The sequence below is a fragment of the Ips typographus genome, linkage group LG2 (genome assembly GCF_016097725.1).
Source record: "Ips typographus isolate SLU linkage group LG2, UJ_Ityp_2.0, whole genome shotgun sequence".
Classification (NCBI taxonomy): domain Eukaryota; kingdom Metazoa; phylum Arthropoda; class Insecta; order Coleoptera; family Curculionidae; genus Ips; species Ips typographus.
This window is the reverse complement of record NC_138423.1, coordinates 21,527,689-21,547,633: the sequence shown is the minus strand read 5'-3', so window position 1 is coordinate 21,547,633 and position 19,945 is coordinate 21,527,689. Positions and strand designations below refer to the sequence as shown.

General features: G+C 34.2%; 1 protein-coding gene across 5 annotated transcripts in view; it reads left to right on the top strand.

Moving 5' to 3' along the window:
• The first annotated feature begins 2,155 nt into the window (after positions 1 to 2,155).
• The window catches only part of LOC145724692 (uncharacterized), a 34,873-nt gene continuing 17,083 nt past the window's right edge, over positions 2,156 to 19,945 (top strand). The window contains exons 1-9 of one of the 5 annotated variants that reach the window (XM_081973078.1): positions 5,321 to 5,389; positions 5,445 to 5,561; positions 13,645 to 13,903; positions 14,419 to 14,713; positions 14,768 to 14,888; positions 14,956 to 15,119; positions 16,595 to 16,779; positions 16,881 to 17,050; positions 17,112 to 17,482. In XM_081973078.1, the coding sequence (XP_081829204.1) occupies positions 13,752 to 13,903; positions 14,419 to 14,713; positions 14,768 to 14,888; positions 14,956 to 15,119; positions 16,595 to 16,779; positions 16,881 to 17,050; positions 17,112 to 17,482 (1,458 nt within the window). In that variant the 5' untranslated portion in view covers positions 5,321 to 5,389; positions 5,445 to 5,561; positions 13,645 to 13,751. Of the gene's footprint in view, positions 2,448 to 5,290; positions 5,562 to 13,644; positions 13,904 to 14,418; positions 14,714 to 14,767; positions 14,889 to 14,955; positions 15,120 to 16,594; positions 16,780 to 16,880; positions 17,051 to 17,111; positions 17,483 to 19,945 lie in introns of those variants that run through there. The other 4 variants (XM_081973079.1, XM_081973076.1, XM_081973080.1 and 1 more) reach the window with 4 other exon arrangements.

Here is a 19,945-nt window from a genome sequence, read left to right as displayed (position 1 = left end):
GAAAAGGATAAGGCAGTCTAACTAATTTATTCAATATTGTGGGTTTAATTTGAATTTGAAGTTGCTTTTTTTAAAACCATCTGGATTCTTGTTAGCCGGAAATGCTATTGAAATTATAAAAGAATAATCGTATAGTGACAAAACGCCTTTTATCATGTAATACTGATGTGAGTCACAGTTTGGGAATAATCGTATATGGATGGTCATTCGCCTCTAAGTGTCAATGGCCCTTTCTTTCCGTACTTTGTTTAGGGATTACATCTTATGCATGTACAGATAAAGAAATATTTGCATATTATGACAGCTGAACCACTTTTTGTACAAAGAAACTATTAAACGCGCGGTCGTGACCTAAATTCAAAAAGGTCCGACAAAATGTCTATTATAACCACATTCCGTCAATATTATTATAATTTTATAATAAATGCATGACTTTTCAATGATTTTTGTTTGGGAATTTACATTTAAATTAACATATTCACTCTTATAAAGTAACTAAAAACGTATGGATAACTGTATAAGTGATTGTACTTAATAGTATAGTAATTGTTTATTTACGTTACTCTCAAAAACTGTTTTTTCAGTTTAAACCTGACCAAATAATTTCCAAAAATGCTCTTGAAGTAGTCTTAAAAAGATTTAAAAACATTCCAAAACACTATAGAAGCTCCAAAATGCCTTGAAAGCACAAAATAGCCTAGAAGTTTCCAAAAGCTTTTAGAACAGTCTAAATGCTTTTCAACTTATCTATAGAAGCTCTCAAAAGAATTCAAGATGCCTTAAAAGTCCATAACCTTCACTGCTCTTTAACCTGTTCAAACATTTTCCAAATGCTCCTAAAGTAGTCTAAAAAGGTTTTAAAAACACTACAGAAACTCTAAAATGCTTCTGAAGCAGTCGAAAGCCTTCCAAAACAGTCTAGAAGCTTCCAATAGCTGTTAGAACACTTTAAAGGCTTCCAAATGATCTTCAACTAGTCTAGAAGCTCTCAAAAAATTCAAGGCAGTCTGTAAGCTTCCGTATGCTTCTAAAGCAGTTTAAAAGCCTCAATAAGTATCTAGAACCCTCCATAAGTTTTCAAATGCTTTAAAAGTAGTTCAAAACCTTCAATGCTTTTCGAACTCTCCTGGAACCTTCCAAATGCTCCTGTCTACAAGGTTTCAAATGTCTTAAAAGCAGTCCAGAACCTTCAATGCTTCTAAAGTAGTCTAAAAAGATTTCAAAACACTACAAAAACTCTAAAATGCTTGTAAAGCAGTCGGAAGTCTTTCAAAACAATCTAGAAGCTTCCAAAAGCCTTTAGAACAGTCTAAAAAATTCCAAAAAGCCCTTCAACTAATCTAGAAGCTCCCAAATAATATCAAACCAGTCTAGAAACTTTCAAAAAATTCTAGAACCATCTAAGAATTTCCAAATGCCTTTAATACATTCCAGAACCTTCAGTATGCTCTTTAAACTGTCCAAAAACTTCTCAAGTAGTTTAAAAAGGCTTTAGAACACTATGGGAACTCTAAAATGCTTCCCAAGCAGACGAAAGCCTTTCAAAACGTTCTAAAAGTTTCCAAAAGCTTCTAGAACAGTCCAAAAGATTCCAATCCTCTTCAACTAGTCCAGAAGCTCCGAAAAGATATCAAAACAGTCTAGAAGCTTCCAAAAAATTGTAGAACCATCTAAGAATTTCCAAATGCCTTTAATACATTCCAAAACCTTCAGTATGCACTTTAAACTGTCCAAAAACTTCTCAAGTAGTTTAAAAAGGCTTTAGAACACTACGGGAACTCTAAAATGCTTCCCAAGCAGACGAAAGGCTTTCAAAACGGTCTCAAAGTTTCCAAAAGCTTCTAGAACAGTCCAAAAGATTCCAATCCTCTTCCACTAGTCTAGAAGCTCCCAAAAGATATCAAAACAGTCTAAAAGCTTCCAAAAATTTCTAGAATAACGAAATTCTGGTATAATTTTTTCTCTTGTTATTCTTAAATATAAAATTAAAAAAAATCAAGAAAACCCTCTTTTATAATTTTTTTTACCACTTGCAACTTTCTGTGTTTTTACTTAAAGTCAGGGAAGGTCAAATACCATTTTTTGACAGATTGACAAGAATTTCATACAAATACACTGATCATCATCCAACTCGACTTGGCTCCGAGCAAATTTCTTTCAGTATCTCGAAAAATGCAACGACGTCCTTCTTCCCACCTTTTGCTCTCAGACCCAGAGGCGTCTTTTGCAGCTGCAGATGCACCGGGCCATCGACCACGCTCCGTTCGAGCAGCACCTACTGCGGGTACTTTCAGTTTCGATTGCGGCGGTACTGCGGGTGGGCCGCTGGTTAATTCGGTACCAAAAATAGTTCGCGTCGTTATAGGCTGGTGTTGAATTTTTTTTTGGAAGACGGTTTTTAGAGGTTCTTGCTACGAAAATGTATTGGAAATAACATCACGTGACAGGTATTTTGTTAATTTTTATTATTTAAAAATCTAAAATTTTTTAACCCTGATGTTTGAAGTGTTATCCCGACTTTAACATATTACATCCGGAACTTTGTTTGTAAAGATAATTTCTCGTACACATCACGACATCCCACGCAATTTTCAGTATCAAATTACGTCATTATTACTGTGTGTATTAAGGCACCGCCTTCTTTACAAGAAAGCCTAGAATCTCACTTTTAATGGCGGCGTTATCGGATTTTTTTTTGTACACAAACCTATGGAGATGCAGTAGAAAATATGTTTTTTTTTTATTTTTTCGTGTAGTTGATTAGAAGTTGTGAGTGAAAAATCAAAGAACGCTTCATTCCTGATCCAGATATGTATAGATATGGCTTTTTATATCCAATAAAGTCCAGCCAAAGCAAGTTTGGTTAGAACCCTTTGTCTTGGAAAGTACAACAAACTAATGTAAAAACTGCTCAATCAAAGAAAATTTGGAAATCCTTGAATCTAGGTAAGCAAAACTGGTAAATGGGTTTTATATTATTACCAAGACCTTTCCTTTAAAATGTAAATGTGCCAATAGAACTTCTAAAAGCTGTCCTGTTTCTTCAGAGTAAACCTTTGTTGTTCTCAAAATGCAGGCGGCCTCAAAATGTAACTCACATAAGTCACATACCAATGTATGTAAGAGGCAATAAGTTTACTGAATGAGAAAGCATATTGTACTTACCACTGAGTATTGTGTTGGAGTAAAATCATTCCACTTCAAAGCTTTCAACCACTGTTGGGTTCGAGCAGGGTCTTTTGGAAAGTAAAAGACTGACATTTTTGGGCCTTTCACCAAATTGCTTTTAGAAATTTGGCAAACAACCAGTGGACGGCATATTGTAGAGGCAATAGAATTTAAGTTAAAAAACCAACCACAAATTATAGAACAATGAAGGAACAATAACAATAGTGATAACACAATAAAATGAACACAAACTAGGTACACTTTCACTAGAACAATAAACATATAAACAACAATATATAATAGCAAACAAAAATTACTTTGGCAAGTAATCCCAAGTCTTGACTTTAAACCTTAAAAATTAATTTAATCATCCAAAAACTCAATTTCCAGAATACAAACAAATGCAAACTGTCAATCCCATATTTCGGCCATATTGGAATTTTTGGCATGCACCTTCTTGGCTTTCTTGTACAGAGGGCGGTGATTAAGGACGTTAACAAGTAGGTTGTTTGAAACCTTAATAGTACAAAGTGGGGTAAAAACTCGCTTATTGCTAAATATCGTTAATTTGATAAAAATCAAAAGTATAAGTAGTTCAACGTTGCAAGAATTGTCGCAATTATGAAATCGGCATAAATACCGGTCCGGATGCACGATCCGTTCTTTGTTCTTCGATTATGAGGTAATCTGTTCTAATTCGAGCTACTAAAACAGCGTAAAAATAGACTTTAATGTTTGTAATTATGACTGAATTATATATGTTTGCCATCGACACTGATTTTATAAACTCTCGATCGGTTGCGAAGTAAATTACCAGCTCGAAGTATCATATATGTTTGGTTATTTTTTGCCTTGCAATATGGTACGACCATTAATTTATATTTTTGCCTACTATTTGCAAGTTTACAGTACACACTCATACTATAATATTGAAAGTTTACAGGATGTTCCAAAAATATACCAAATATACAGAAAAAAAATTCTGAAAACTCCTCAAAACTTTGTTCAAAACAGTAAAAAGTACTCAAAATAATACAAATTCAATTCAAATAAAGAATATTTTGACGTTAGTAGGTAACAATCTAATTCGGCCATATTGGAATTTTTGACAAGTACAAGCAGGCTTTCTAGTATGCCGTCACATGACCGTCATGTGATTTTATAATCATGGTGTCACGGGACTGTTGAATCATAACTCGTTTGGTTCCAAAATCATGGGTTGAAAGAAAGCGCCAATAGAACTCTACATATACGCCCATAGAAAACCTTATAAATCTAGATTTACATGTCAATGGAACTGTTTGAAGTCACGTTTTGACAGATTGGATATAGCTATTATAATTTCTCCGCGAGAGGGCGTTTTGCATGGCACACTAGATATGTTTTGCTAAGCCGGTTATATCTGGTTTACATAAAACACTAAAAACTCTAGAATAGTTCACTCCCTTATTTGACAAGTTACGTCAAAATGTTATGAAGAAAACAAAGGATAGAGCAGATTGCAACTTTTCCAAAAATATCCCCACATGAGTTGATTGATCACACCGTTTGGCCACTATTTGTTAATATCAGGTTTTGATAAAAAAATGGTGTGTTCTATAGTAAATAGTACACACAACATACTGTTTGTGATGCTATTTTATACTGTATAGGTAATAAGTTATTTATCAACAAAAAAGTAATTCAACAATACGCACTTGACTAGGTCATTTCCAACAAGGTTTTCATAAGCTTTAGATAAGTTGGGGTTTTTTTTCGGGATCAGGAAATTTGCTGCTCTTGGTTCATAATCTGTCACCCTCATATCACTCACAAAACTCACGAACAACACAAATATGCAACTTTAACTTTACTTTTAATACCTTTTAGCACTTTAGTGAACGATATTCAAATTTTAAATTCAAAATAGATGCCATAGTGACAACTGGCAACAACAATGACAACTAGGAAATTAGTCGTTTTGTTTTGGATCTGAACGCGATATGATCCAAAGGTCACGTGGCGTGCGTATAATTTAGTAATCAAGAGGTCACGTGATTTTTAGAAAAAAATGAAATGGTTCTCTCCGGCGGCGGATTCTAGCGAAATAGCTTTTGATCAAATGTCAAATGTTGTGTCAAATATTGCGGGAATAGTGGTGACAGTTTGTATTGTGGAAATTGAGTTTTTTGAGGATTAGATGAATTTTTACGGTTTAAAATCAAGACTTGAGGTTATTTGCGTAAGTTATTTTTGTTTGCTGCCGTTCATAAGTTTTCCAAGCCACATTGTAACAGCAATTCAGGAAAAAGCCCAACCGTGTCAGTTTTTTACTTTACAAAAAACCGGATCTAACTCAACAGTGGTTGAACACTTTGAAGTGGGATGATTTTACTCCAACACTATACTCAATGGTAGGTACAAGTGCTGTCTAGTACAGAAAACTTATTAGGTACTTGTTACATGCACAGGTATGTGAGTTACATTTTAAAGCATATCCTTCATTGTGAGAGCAACAAAAATAATTTTGAATGAATGTTCTTGGTAATAACATAATAACCATTTACCAGTTTTGCTTACCTAGTTTCAAGGATTTACAGATTTTCTTACATTGAACAGTGTTTAAAAAACTAGGTTGCTGTGTGTTGTACTTTCCAGGACAAATGTTCTAACCAATTTGTTTAGGCTGGACTTGATTGTGTACAAAAAAGCTCTATCTATACATAGCTGGATCAGTAATGAACCTTTTTTTGATTTTTCACTCACAACTTGCAATCAACTACACGAAACAATTTAAAAAAACATATTTCATTAAAAGTGACATTTTAGGCTTTCTAGTATAGAGGGCGGTGATACGCCGCGTTTGAATGGTCACAGCACCCTTTGTTCGAGAGATCCAGTCCGCTCAAAGCACACTTTGCCATATTATTTGACAGGTCATCAGGCGATGCGATACTTTCGTTTGCAAACATCACGTGACCCGCTGTAAAATTCCATTCCAAGATGCAAGAAATTAAGTTAAAAAAAATCAAACTTTGTTAAAATTAAACTTCCCTTTTTTAATGAAAAACAACACTAATCAATCCTGTTGAACACCTTTACAAAGTGGTCGGAAATTTGACAGTTTTCATCACGTGACTGCAGTGTTGATATAATGTATACAACCACGTGACCTTTCTCAGAATTTAATCTCAAAAGCTGTTTATCCGATATTTTTTTATTATTACTTCTACCTAGTTGTCTTCTAATATGGAACAAATTTAGCTACACACTGTTACTCATCAGAATGGGTTTTCCAGGACAAATATTAAATTGTGGTTTTAATACTGACGTCAGTGTCCCACTTTAGACCATTAATAATTCCGAAGTTCAATGCAAAAATCAACAAAAACACCCAGTTGGCGTACGAATTTGGGTCAAAAACAACATACCATATTTTCTAGATAATTAGATTTATGGAATTTTTTCACTATTTAATATTAGTAGTAATGTGAGTCTACTAAAATAACAACAATGTCACTTTTAAATTGAACGAATTTACAACAAACCAGCCATTTTTACCCGCGTATATGTGGTTGCGACAGACAAATTTCGTAAATGCCAAACCAGTGAAATATCGTGGTTGATTGTGTAGTACTGCCACCATCACCGACACTTTGTAATGTGCAATTTTAATTATCGTACACTTAACTCAAAACGATATATCTTAACAAATTAAGGTTAGTGACAGTGGCACGGTTATTAGATTTACATACAATGAGAAGTGCGAACAGTCTTGTTGAATTCCTAAAGTGGCTTACGCACTCCAATGGGAAAATTACAGTTTACATTTTACGAGAGAATTCGTATTGTCTCACAATTTTGCAACGTTGAGTACAGGGTGTCTCAAATTCGATGGCTTTAACGGGATATCTCCAAAACTACCAAAACTTTGGCTGATATAAAGGTTGCATTCGTTTTCCAGCTTGTTTGCAGCTCAGAAAGTGGCTCCAAATCTGTCTTCTGATCCTTAAAAAAATTCACTAGAAGCTTTCAAACAGTTGCAGATCAGAAACACTAAAATGTCACCAGTGTCTTTCAAACTGTCTTCTGAGTCTTGAAAGTATTACAAGAGGTTCTCAAACTGTTCTTGGAGGTCAGAAACACCAAAATGGCTTTAGCAGATTCTGATCCTTTAAAATGCCAGCAGAAATTTGAAAACTGTTTTCAGTTGCTTAGATTCTCAAGGTTGAGAGAAGAATTGGTTAAGTTGGAAGCCCTCTAGCGGCCAAACGGTTTAACCTACCAACCAGTGTTGTCATATTTTTAGGCAGCCCATTGCATTGGCTGTCTATTGACGTACTAAAGTTTATATAGTGTGGACCAAATAAGCAAGTTATTTACGATTGAATGAAACACTGTGCACTAACAAAGGTGGAAAATTAATTCATCAACTTTGACGCCCTCTAGCGGCCAAACCGTCAAGCCAATTAACGCAGTTGTCATTTTTTCACAAAGCCCATTTTATTGGCTATCCATCGACCTATAAAAGTCTTTACATTATGATTATGTATCAAATAAGATAAGAGATAATGATAAAAAGTCACAGAATTTTTTCCATTTTAAATGGAGAAGAATGTCAAAATAGCCGCCAAAATGGCGGAATTGTGTGTGCATGTGTCACGTGACTTTGACAGAACAGAAAAGTAACAAAACTTTAGAAAAAAGCAAATCAAAACGGCCGAGAAAACCGGGTTGAACATAAAATTTATTTATTTTTTTGGTAATTCTTAAACAATATCAAATTAAAAAAAATAATTTAAGACCCTTAAATTCAGCCAAACCTAACTCGGTTATTTGAAAAAATATGAAAAAAGTATAAAAGGGAAAAGTGGTAGAAAATTTCACTCTTTACCAGATTGCATTAGAGTACTTTTGCCCTAAAGGGCCTCCTGATCAAAATATTCCCTAAAAACTGGAGCAAAGCACAAAAAAGTGCTGTTAAAGACTACACAAGTTCAACCAAGCGTAACTCGGTTATTTGGATCAATATCAAAAAAATGTAAAAGGAGAAAGTTATAGAAAATTGTACTCTCTACCGCATTGCTCTATCTTTGCTAGTTTTGGAGATACCCGAACCTAAACTAGCGAATTTGAAACACCCTGTACATATAAGAAGAGAAATTCTTACAAGACTTTTTTTACGGGCAAAAAGTACCTGAACTTGTAAATGAACCAAGCCAAAGAGTATATCTTATTTAAATTATTTAGTGTCAACTGTCAATTATTGGCAATCGAACTATATTGAGCTGGCAACAACGTTCTAACATTATAATGAGTTTTGGAGATTTTTTTTGGACTCCAAAACCTGACCTAGAAATAAAAATCTCACAGAACTGTTTTATACGAGGATTTGAAAATTATCCATATAGGACATCAATGATAAGAAGAAAGATAGAAGATACTTTATTAGTCACATGTCAGTTGCTGAAATAGATACCACATGACCACTGCAAGAGAAACTCTGATTGAGATCTCGTGACTTTATCAAATGACAGTCAGCCAATTAGAAGCATCAGTTCAGACACTCAAAAAGTTACAGGCTATGAAGGTATAAATAAGAAAGGAATACAATTGTGACTGAATGTTAAAATACCACAACTATTATTGATTACCTGAATCGATTATATAATAATAACAAACCAAATTGGCATTCAATCACATACACTATTCTAAATCTCAACCATGTAATACACATTTACACAATACCACAATTCGTACGCAGCCTTATCTCTACCATAATTACCCATTATTACTAAACACCCATGTTATTTTCTGTGTCATGACCATATACCCATCACAATAACGAGATAGGCGTGCGTTGGGCCACACTTTTGCCTAATTCGTGCCGTAGATTTAATTCTCCTTGTTATTTACACTTTCTATGGCAAATTTGTTCCAGAATCTCAATGGTGTGTTATAATATGTTTGTTTAGTTGCTGCAATTGCGTGATGAATGAAGCTCTGGGTCTTTTTACGATATCCGGTCCTTATGTTATGGTAATGTTAAAAATCATTTGATCTTCTTTAATAATGATCATCAATGAAAGTTGAAAAATTGTAACAATGTTACATTGGAGTATATCATTTAAGTACTTCTTCAATTGTCTTATCCCTTATCCCGATTTAAGTACTCACTGTTGCTAAAATAATCATATTTACTTTTTACCAAAATACCATCTAAATCAAACACAAATTTAATTCTGAATACATTTTCTGCAATGTTGATGGCTCTCTCGTCCTATTTACGTTTTACGTTAGGTGCAATTTTCCGGTTAACTTTTGGGTCGAAAGACTATTTGAAAATCCCCTTATAAAAGAAAACAGGGGTGACTTAAAATGCAAGAAATATACAAAAAAAAATACATCAAATTTTACCTGACAATTGAAAAGTTATATGTTTATAACGAATATTCATTTATAAATTGAATCATTTGACTTTCTATTATGAGGTTATTTATGAAACTAAACACCCAAAAAAAAAATGGGATGGTATTCATCAGTAACCCAAAATTGAAATCAAAAGCAATTTATCAGCCTTTGCTATAAGTTCACACCAAAGACATTAATCAAATCAACATTTATATGATAGAAAGTTACTTAAAATTCAGTTTTAAATTATAAGAAAAAAACAAAGGTTTCTGCTAAATCTTACCCAGTAAACACTTTCAACTTTCTTTCGCTTGAATGCCACGGAAATTTTCGGGGTTTGCTGATTTGCATATCGTATTGTGTTTATAATATTTTCGACACTGAGATTTGGCGGTCGTTATTTTACATAAAAAATTAGCGATTAAAATTTTCAAGTATTAAGTTCATCGAATTCGCATAATTTCGCTTGTCTATTGATCTACGCCATGGTAAAGATCGCGAAAAGGAGCATAAGGTCGTGACATTCAGTTTGTTAGATGTTTTTATTACGTTTTATATTGTTCTAGAAATTATATTGTCACGTGACTCTTGTCAAATTTTGCTCCGGAAAATGTCAACCAAACCTTAAAAAACTAACTCTGCATCTTAACACTAAACATGCATCAAAAATCAGGGTGTTACTCTAGAAAATGTTTTTGAACAACCTCTTTTCAGATACAGGGTGAAAAATAATCAATATAATGCTATTACCATCACAATTCTTGTTCACCCTATATCACTGAAATCAAATCAAAACCCTACCTAAAATTGTTCATGTTTTTATTGAAATTACCATTAAAGTATCTATTCAATATTCGCTTTTCCAGTGAATTTAAATAACTTTGGCAACTATCACGTGACTACAATAATTACATACATTATATTGTCACGTGACTGTGGTCAAAATGTTTTCTGACAACTGGCTCGTGAACTTGTGAGAGATTTTATTTGTCAATTATCACGTGACTACGTGATTTATATGAACTACATTGGTAGCACTTTTAATGGTTCCATTTTTGACTATTCCAAGACAGAATTCGTTTACCAGCTTCGATTTGACAATTTTTACCTACTAAAATGCTTACATTATTAATATGACAACTCAGAGTGTTTAGGGAGGTTTCTAGGCAGCATTTTTGACTATTCCAAGACAGAAAGAAGCCTTCCACTGTTAATTTGACTACAGGAAGACAGCAAAAAACTTCCTGTCTTTAAGAGAAGGCTTCCTAGCTTCAATTTGACAATTTCTATTTATTAAAATGCTTACGGTAATCATATGACAACACAGAGTCTTTTGAAAGCCTTCCAGGCAGCATTTTTGACCATTCCAAGACAGAAAGAAGCCTTGCCACTGTTAATTTGACTACTGGAAGACAGTAAAAAGTTCCTGTTTTCAATAAAATATTTTCCAACTTAAATTTGACAATTTCTACCTATTAAAATGCTTACAGTATTAATGTGACAACTCAAAGTGCTTAAGGAGGCTTTGGAGCAGCACTTTTGACTATTCCAAGACAGAAAGAAGCCTTCCACTGTTAATTTGACTACAGGAAGACAGTAAAAAACTTCCTGTCTTTAAGAGAAGGCTTCCTAGCTTCAATTTGACAATTTCTATTTATTAAAATGCTTACGGTAATCATATGACAACACAGAGTCTTTTGAAAGCCTTCCAGGCAGCATTTTTGACCATTCCAAGACAGAAAGAAGCCTTGCCACTGTTAATTTGACTACTGGAAGACAGTAAAAAGTTCCTGTTTTCAATAAAATATTTTCCAACTGAAATTTGACAATTTCTACCTATTAAAATGCTTACAGTATTAATGTGACAACTCAAAGTCCTTAAGGAGGTTTTGGAGCAGCACTTTTGACTATTCCAAGACAGAAAGAAGCCTTCCAGTGTTAATTTGACTACTGGAAGACAGTAAAAAACTTCCTGTCTTTAAGAGAAGGCTTCCTAGCTTCAATTTGACAATTTCTATTTATTAAAATGCTTACGGTAATCATATGACAACACAGAGTCTTTTGAAAGCCTTCCAGGCAGCATTTTTGACCATTCCAAGACAGAAAGAAGCCTTGCCACTGTTAATTTGACTACTGGAAGACAGTAAAAAGTTCCTGTTTTCAATAAAATATTTTCCAACTTAAATTTGACAATTTCTACCTATTAAAATGCTTACAGTATTAATGTGACAACTCAAAGTGCTTAAGGAGGCTTTGGAGCAGCACTTTTGACTATTCCAAGACAGAAAGAAGCCTTCCACTGTTAATTTGACTACAGGAAGACAGTAAAAAACTTCCTGTCTTTAAGAGAAGGCTTCCTAGCTTCAATTTGACAATTTCTATTTATTAAAATGCTTACGGTAATCATATGACAACACAGAGTCTTTTGAAAGCCTTCCAGGCAGCATTTTTGACCATTCCAAGACAGAAAGAAGCCTTGCCACTGTTAATTTGACTACTGGAAGACAGTAAAAAGTTCCTGTTTTCAATAAAATATTTTCCAACTGAAATTTGACAATTTCTACCTATTAAAATGCTTACAGTATTAATGTGACAACTCAAAGTGCTTAAGGAGGCTTTGGGGCAGCACTTTTGACTATTCCAAGACAGAAAGAAGCCTTCCACTGTTAATTTGACTACTGGAAGACAGTAAAAAGTTCCTGTTTTCAATAAAATATTTTCCAACTAAAATTTGACAATTTCTACCTATTAAAATGCTTACAGTATTAATGTGACAACTCAAAGTGCTTAAGGAGGCTTTGGGGCAGCACTTTTGACTATTCCAAGACAGAAAGAAGCCTTCCACTGTTAATTTGACTACAGGAAGACAGTAAAAAACTTCCTGTCTTTAAGAGAAGGCTTCCTAGCTTCAAGTTGACAATTTCTATTTATTAAAATGCTTACGGTAATCATATGACAACACAGAGTCTTTTGAAAGCCTTCCAGGCAGCATTTTTGACCATTCCAAGACAGAAAGAAGCCTTGCCACTGTTAATCTGACTACTGGAAGACAGTAAAAAGTTCCTGTTTTCAATAAAATATTTTCCAACTTAAATTTGACAATTTCTACCTATTAAAATGCTTACAGTATTAATGTGACAACTCAAAGTGCTTAAGGAGGCTTTGGGGCAGCACTTTTGACTATTCCAAGACAGAAAGAAGCCTTCCACTGTTAATTTGACTACAGGAAGACAGTAAAAAACTTCCTGTCTTTAAGAGAAGGCTTCCTAGCTTCAATTTGACAATTTCTATTTATTAAAATGCTTACGGTAATCATATGACAACATAGAGTCTTTTGAAAACCTTCCAGGCAGCATTTTTGAACATTCCAAGACAGAAAGAAGCCTTGCCACTGTTAATTTGACTACTGGAAGACAGTAAAAAGTTCCTGTTTTCAATAAAATATTTTCCAACTGAAATTTGACAATTTCTACCTATTAAAATGCTTACAGTATTAATGTGACAACTCAAAGTGCTTAAGGAGGCTTTGGGGCAGCACTTTTGACTATTCCAAGACAGAAAGAAGCCTTCCACTGTTAATTTGACTACTGGAAGACAGTTAAAAGTTTGCTGTCTTTAAGAGAAGGCTTCCTAGCTTCAATTTGACAATTTCTATTTATTAAAATGCTTACGTTAATCGTATGACAACACAGAGTTTTTGGAATTTTCCAAGCAACATTTTTGACTATTTCAATAGTCAAAACTCAATGTGTTACACTTGTCAAATTTCGATTTGTTATAAGAAGAATTAACGACTGAGCTTTACATAAACTTTCCTGTTCAATTCAATACTTTTTTCCGGTGCACAAATTTGACGGTAATCACGTGACTACTGCTAGTTATTTGACTCATAATTTTCACCTGACAGCTGTCAAAAGACACTAGATGTAGTACAATGACGCGTGATAGTCAATCATTCTGGGCCTGCGTGCTTGTGAATCCTTTTTTTTCTTCTGTTCAATAAGAGCAAATTTGACAGTTGTCATGTGACTGTGACTAGATTATATCGACCGAAAATGCTGTTCTAAGTGGATTTTTATTTTTCAGTACACCTGACCAACGTTCAGTAAAATGCCAGGCACTGTAACCAAATTTTCGCATCATCATCATCATCATTCTCCACAAAAAGAATTCACTTGCCAGAACTGTCCACTATGACCCGATGGGTGGGTGAACCCCCGAGAAAACCACCCCCAGATCCTCCCGACCCTCGCAACATCACCGACGACCCCCTCGCTGCTCTTGGTTTGGATGGGGTAAAGGGCAAAGGAGGATGGGGTAAAGATCAGGTGTATTCTGTTAGCAGGTATGTGGAATAACAAATGAAAATCATACAAAATGACACAAAATTTATTTTGTCAAAGATAATGTTGTCACGTGACTGTTCAAATGTAATTTCTGAAACTAATCACGTGACTGTGAACTTGACAGAGTTTACGCACACTTATCATCATTTAATATGACTATGATTAGTTTTGAAAAACAAACAGTTACAGTAATTAACTGCCTCGGCTATTAAAACTGTAAAAATGAAAGTATATGGCTTCTTTGTCGTCGTGATGACACTTAAACGTATTTCCTACAATTTGTTGAATCGGTTTTACAGCGTTAATTACAAAACTCTTTTTTGCACTTATTATGAAATACCATGCGAGTCATGTAACAAGTCCTTTAATGAGCATAACCTGAAAGTTCAGTACCAGTCGTCTCGTATCAAAGTGGACCAATGTCTTGAGCGATTTTTTAATGCAATTCAAGTTGAAATTCACTTCATGGTTGAAATAAACTAGATCTGTATTCTCAGAGAATAATCTATTTCAGGGTGAACCCTCTCTTCAGTCACTCCCCTACCAAACCACTATCACGTCCTACTCAAGCCACCCTTAACCAGAAATCTACCTCCCATCACATTAAACAACGTCACAATTCACCTGAAATCGATTATGACGACTTCCACTATCCCCACTCTCGTTCCCTTCAGGATAAATCCACCAGCTCAGGCTACGAAGGTAGCAATGGAGCTAGCAGCCTGGAAAGTGGTTGTAACGACCTAAAAAACGTGGAAGACAGTGGAGTTTTCGTGGATCAGAATTCAGCCTACGTAAAATCAATAAGAGTGAGCTTGGTTCCCATCACTCCTTTCCAAATTAATCAAAATAAGTTGTTCCAGATCGCTGGACGCGGCTTAAAGCCAATCAAATCAGTGCCATCGCATCTCTCCTCCTCTTCGGGAGGTACCCTTACAACGATACCAGAAGGTCAGGTGGACTTGCCTCAGCCTATTTGGCCTGGTATTAAGTCTTAAACTTCCCATTAAACTTTTGCTGGATGAAAAACGATGGTTTATTTCATTTTTAGGTCATTTAGATCCTAGAAATTTGCTCATCAACAATTGCGGGTACGATTCTTTAGTAGACGAAGCCTTATTGCTCTACACTAATAAGCTCAACCATAAGTATCGGGATGGTGCACCAAGTGGTTGTTTTGACAATTGTATGGATGTTTCAGCAAAGGATTTACTGGTAAGCGTTATTTTGAGTAGAGTATAGTTGATGATTGTCAACAGACATTTTAGTTTCAACGATTTTCAATGAAAAGACACTTGGTTTTAGAACAGTATTAGTTCGCCATTTCATTACTCTTCTATTCTCTATTCTTCTCCTTGAAAGTAATTATACTATTTCTAGTGCTCCAAGTCTTTTTCACTTTTTGCCATTCTTATCAATAATGATTCAAATCATGAATGATGTTTTGATATATTCCAATACGTAAAATTGTGTAAGATTAGTTTTTCATATTTGGTTCTTCCAAAGTCATCTGCCTATAATATCAGCTGCAAAGTTGTTTTTAAAATAATATTTTGCATGTTTTAAGTGCTCCAAAGTTTAAGTTTATAACCGCTTCTTTCAGACTATTTTATTTCTAAAAATTAGTTCTCAAGACTATTATTGTAGCATTTGGTACCAAAATTTTTTACTTTTATTACTGAAGAAACTTGACTGTTGGAAATAGTCTTAAACTCGATTTTTCAGTCTTAAAAAGCATTGCATTTAATAACAGTCTGAATTTCTTAGAGATGCTACAATATATTGCACCTATGAGTGTAGAAGTCAATTTAATAGTGAAGAAGCTTGAAATAACATTTTCAAGTCTGTGGTCAGTGGATAAACTGGCTTTTAGGCCTGTGAACTGCCATGAAAACTGGCTACAATAATATTTTTTAAACTTCTTAAGTGAATTTTCCGTTTCCAAGACAATTTTTAAGTTGGGTTGGGTTAGTTTTGGGTCTTTGACCGTAATAACGTGTAATAAAGTGTTTGTTCCAAATTTGATCAATATTGCTTCAACGGTCTGACAGTTATGACAAAAAAAACGATTTTTTAAACAGAAATTTGAAGGACTGTATTTTCCTTAGGAAGCACTTTTCAGGAAAATGACATAATGAATGTCAACTTATTTTTTAATTGGCTATGGATTGGTGAATTATTGACATTTAAAACTGGACCACCCTGTATATTACTTTACTTTAGCAAATACAAAAAAAGTGAATTATCCAAATCATTTTTAGATTAAGACTGACAAAAGTTATGTGGCTGTATTTGGTATATTTTCGTATTTGTATTGACTTTAAAGTTGTCCTGAAGTGGTATGGGATTTAAGTTAGCAATTTGCAATTTTCTGGATATTGTCACTAACAGAAATTTGTATTATTTAAAAATACAGATTTAAGGCTGAAATTGGGAATCACTACAGGCTGTTCAGTAACAAAAACTATTATTTGTCACTTGTTTCTCATATTTTTTGCAATGAATTTTGAATAACTGAATCAATTGAGCAGTGACTGATCATTCTATGATCATTCTAAATGACGTCACTTATTCACACTGTATGCTAGCTAAACTTTACGTTTTTCGGTTAATAAAACATTGGTTGCTAAGTTTTTTCATAACTGTACCGTTTTCCTTTTCCAACACGTATCTCATTTACTTGATTTTAGCTGGATCTGCTGGCCAGCATAAATCACGCCTTAGAAAATCAGGGTAGCAATCCGGAAGAAGTCCTGAAAATCATAAATGACAAAATCAAACTAAAACTGGAATCCTTGAAAATGTGCACCGAAGAAGAAATGAGAAAGCTGTGCGTGAATTTGAGTAACAGCAGAAGGGTTAATTCGGTTTTAAGGTGAGTTTCACACGAAACCGTTTCTGAGATTTGGTTTCATTGTTCGACCGCTATTTCATCAATCGTTTCCAATTAACGCCGCTTTATTAACCAAATCACAGAGCCTTTAGTCATAGTTCGGCGTCATCAAGTGACAGGGTCCGCACTTCGACCAGTTCCACTAACGAGGACGACTTTTACCAAATTCCATCGGGTTCGTCTAGTAGCGGATTGAGTGATAGTCCCCCAGGTGGTCGTAGAACCACCACGCCACTTCTACCACCCTTATATGGTACTATAACAACTTTAGAACAATTTTTTCAGAAAAAATAACTGAACATTTCATTCAACAGGCCAGAAACCTCCATCGATCCTATCCCAGTGGGAACAGGATTCCACAGTATCGCGAGGCTTTCGGAACGCCCTCATTTACGGTACGTTATGCCGTTACAAGATGAACGTACCCAATAAGGAGGGATCGGCCAAGTTGAACCAGTTGGGCGACCGAAGGACTTTGAGTGGTAGTATTTCTAGTGCCAAAAACTGCTCGGAAGGTGCTTGCTGTGATAAAAGTGACGGGGTGTCGGTGGTGGAGGGCGAGGGCGTGTCTAAAGTGGAAACGAACAAAGACGAAAGACCTAGTGTTTGGCAGTTGTATTATGGCATGAGGGCGGAGGGTAAAAAGTGTTATGGAAAAGCTAGTCCAAAGGATGTGCCTGTCTTTGTAAGTATCTACTTAATATGTTTCTTGCTAAGTTTTAATCAGTAGCACCGAAAATTTAAAAAGTTCAATGAGAGAATAGTTCACATTGAGGACATTCTTGCTCTAAATTTTATAGATATTGATGGGGGAGACTATTTTTATCTCAACTTGGTTCTTCTCTAAGTTTGTTCTAAATTTCAAGACTAACGTCTTTATGATGCTCTCTGATGGAATAAAGAAGACTAATATTCAAGAAGTATTATTATTATTGGGTAATCTCCCAATATAAGGAAAGGAAGTTTTATAGGAAGGAAAGGAAAATGGAAAAAAACACAGCATTTTTTACTGTGATAAAATTGACACTGAAACAGTCAATTTTATCATTTTTACTGTTAACTGTTGGTCACTGCAATAGACAATTTCAGAATTTGTAGTGTTGTTTGAGCACTATAACTCACTGTCAAATTCGAACAATCATTATTTCATTATTTTAACTGTCAAACATGAACAGTAAAACAGTCGATTTCATGACTATGATAGACAATTTCTGAACTTTTAGTGTGATATTTAAGCAATAAAATAATCAATATCATTATTTCTACTTTGAGACACTAAAAAGTCAATTTAGTCAGTTTTAATTTTTACTGTCAAATTAAGACTATTAATTTCATCATTTGTACTTTCAAATTTGAACACTGAAACAGTCAATTTCATTGTTTTCACTGTCAAACCTGAACACTAAATTAGGCAATTTCATCATCTTTACTACCAAGAATCAATCAATTATAATAAACTGCTACTACCATAAATTGAAAAACGTTTCCATAAATAATATTATAAAGGTGATTATACTGTTCAATCAGGTAACTGAGTACAACTTAACGTTATTATAAGCACACATTATACATTTACATTTTCTTACTCCAAGTGGGTTTTACAGGCGATTTTGTCTTTGACTGTTCTTTAAATCGTGTTCAGATTTGAATCCACAACTTCAACTGAATTAAATATTTGTTGTATTAAACCAGTTTTTCGTAAATAACTCGAAAACGGTGTTACAAAAAAATTGTAATAAACTCCTTAACCCAACATCGTAAGATTGCATGACCGCTTTTGCTTACTGTATACAAGGTGCGCAAGAAAAGTATGGTGGTTCACTATTTTTGTCACCCTGTACGCAATTAAGTAATAACAACAAAGAGGATCTCAAAACGGTTCTTTTAAGTGGTTGAACCACTCTCAAGTCCCAAAAATAACTCAGTTACGTGGTGTTCAAATTTCTAACCACAATTTCAACTGATTTGAAAATTTGTTGCATCAAACCAGTTTTTGCTAAATAACTAGATAACGGTGTAAGTTACGAAAAATTTGCAAGAGACCAAAAATGTTCCTAATCAACTCCTTAATCCAACACCTAAAGTTTGCAGGACCGTTTTTGCTTCCAGTATACAGGGTGTGCAAGAAAATTATGGTGGTTCACTATTTTTGTCACCCTGTACGCAACCATGTACCAAAAATAACTGACTTACTTTGTTTATATTTCAAACCACAATTTTAACTGAATTAAATAATAAATTTAAACACTAAGCATTTTTACTGTTAAATTTGATCACTACAATAGACGATTTTAGAATTTGTAGAGTTGTTTGAGCACTAAATCTCATAAATAATCTTATAAAGGTGATTATAATGTTCAATCAGGTAACTGAGTATAACTTAACGTATTATAAGCTTCAGTATATTATAAACATACTTGAATTATGCAAAACCAATACATTGATTGTTTTGTTAACATTTTTATAATTTTTTACAAAACTCTAGAAATGTGTATCTCTTCCAATTAGTTGCACAAAAACTCAATTCGATAACCTTCGACGTCGTATAGCGTGTCTAATAAATTTGTGTGGTTTATTATACATGGATAAACCGTTAACGGTTTAATATCACTTTGGAACTACGATATTCTATATTACACGGGTGGTTAATTCAAAAACCGCATTTAGAAACTGGCTGAAAGAAAATCGATACTATTCGGATCAAATTTGACTTGTAAATCTACACCCAACAAGTCTTAGAATCTTTAGTTTAAGTAATGAACCTGATGTAATAAGCCTAAGGCCACAATTCATTCACGTTCATGATTCAGAGACCTAATTCCAATAAATCCATCAAAATGATCTCATAAGAACCACCCAATAATCATTATTTAATAACATACAGAACTAATTTTCGACAAGATGGTCGCTTTCACTTTTTAACAGGTTCAATGGGCAATTAGACTGTGCTGACTAATCTAAGAATGATGAATTGTTTTTTGTTACAGTTAGCTTAAAGCTTGTCCGTTCACCTAGGATTCATATGTGATAAAAAAAAACAATTAAGATCGTTAAAAACTGCGAAGAACTGTATGTCTGAGATTTACAGTGAGGTCACTTTCACTAAACGACATTACTTCCGCAAACTGTGCCAATGAAAATGGAAATT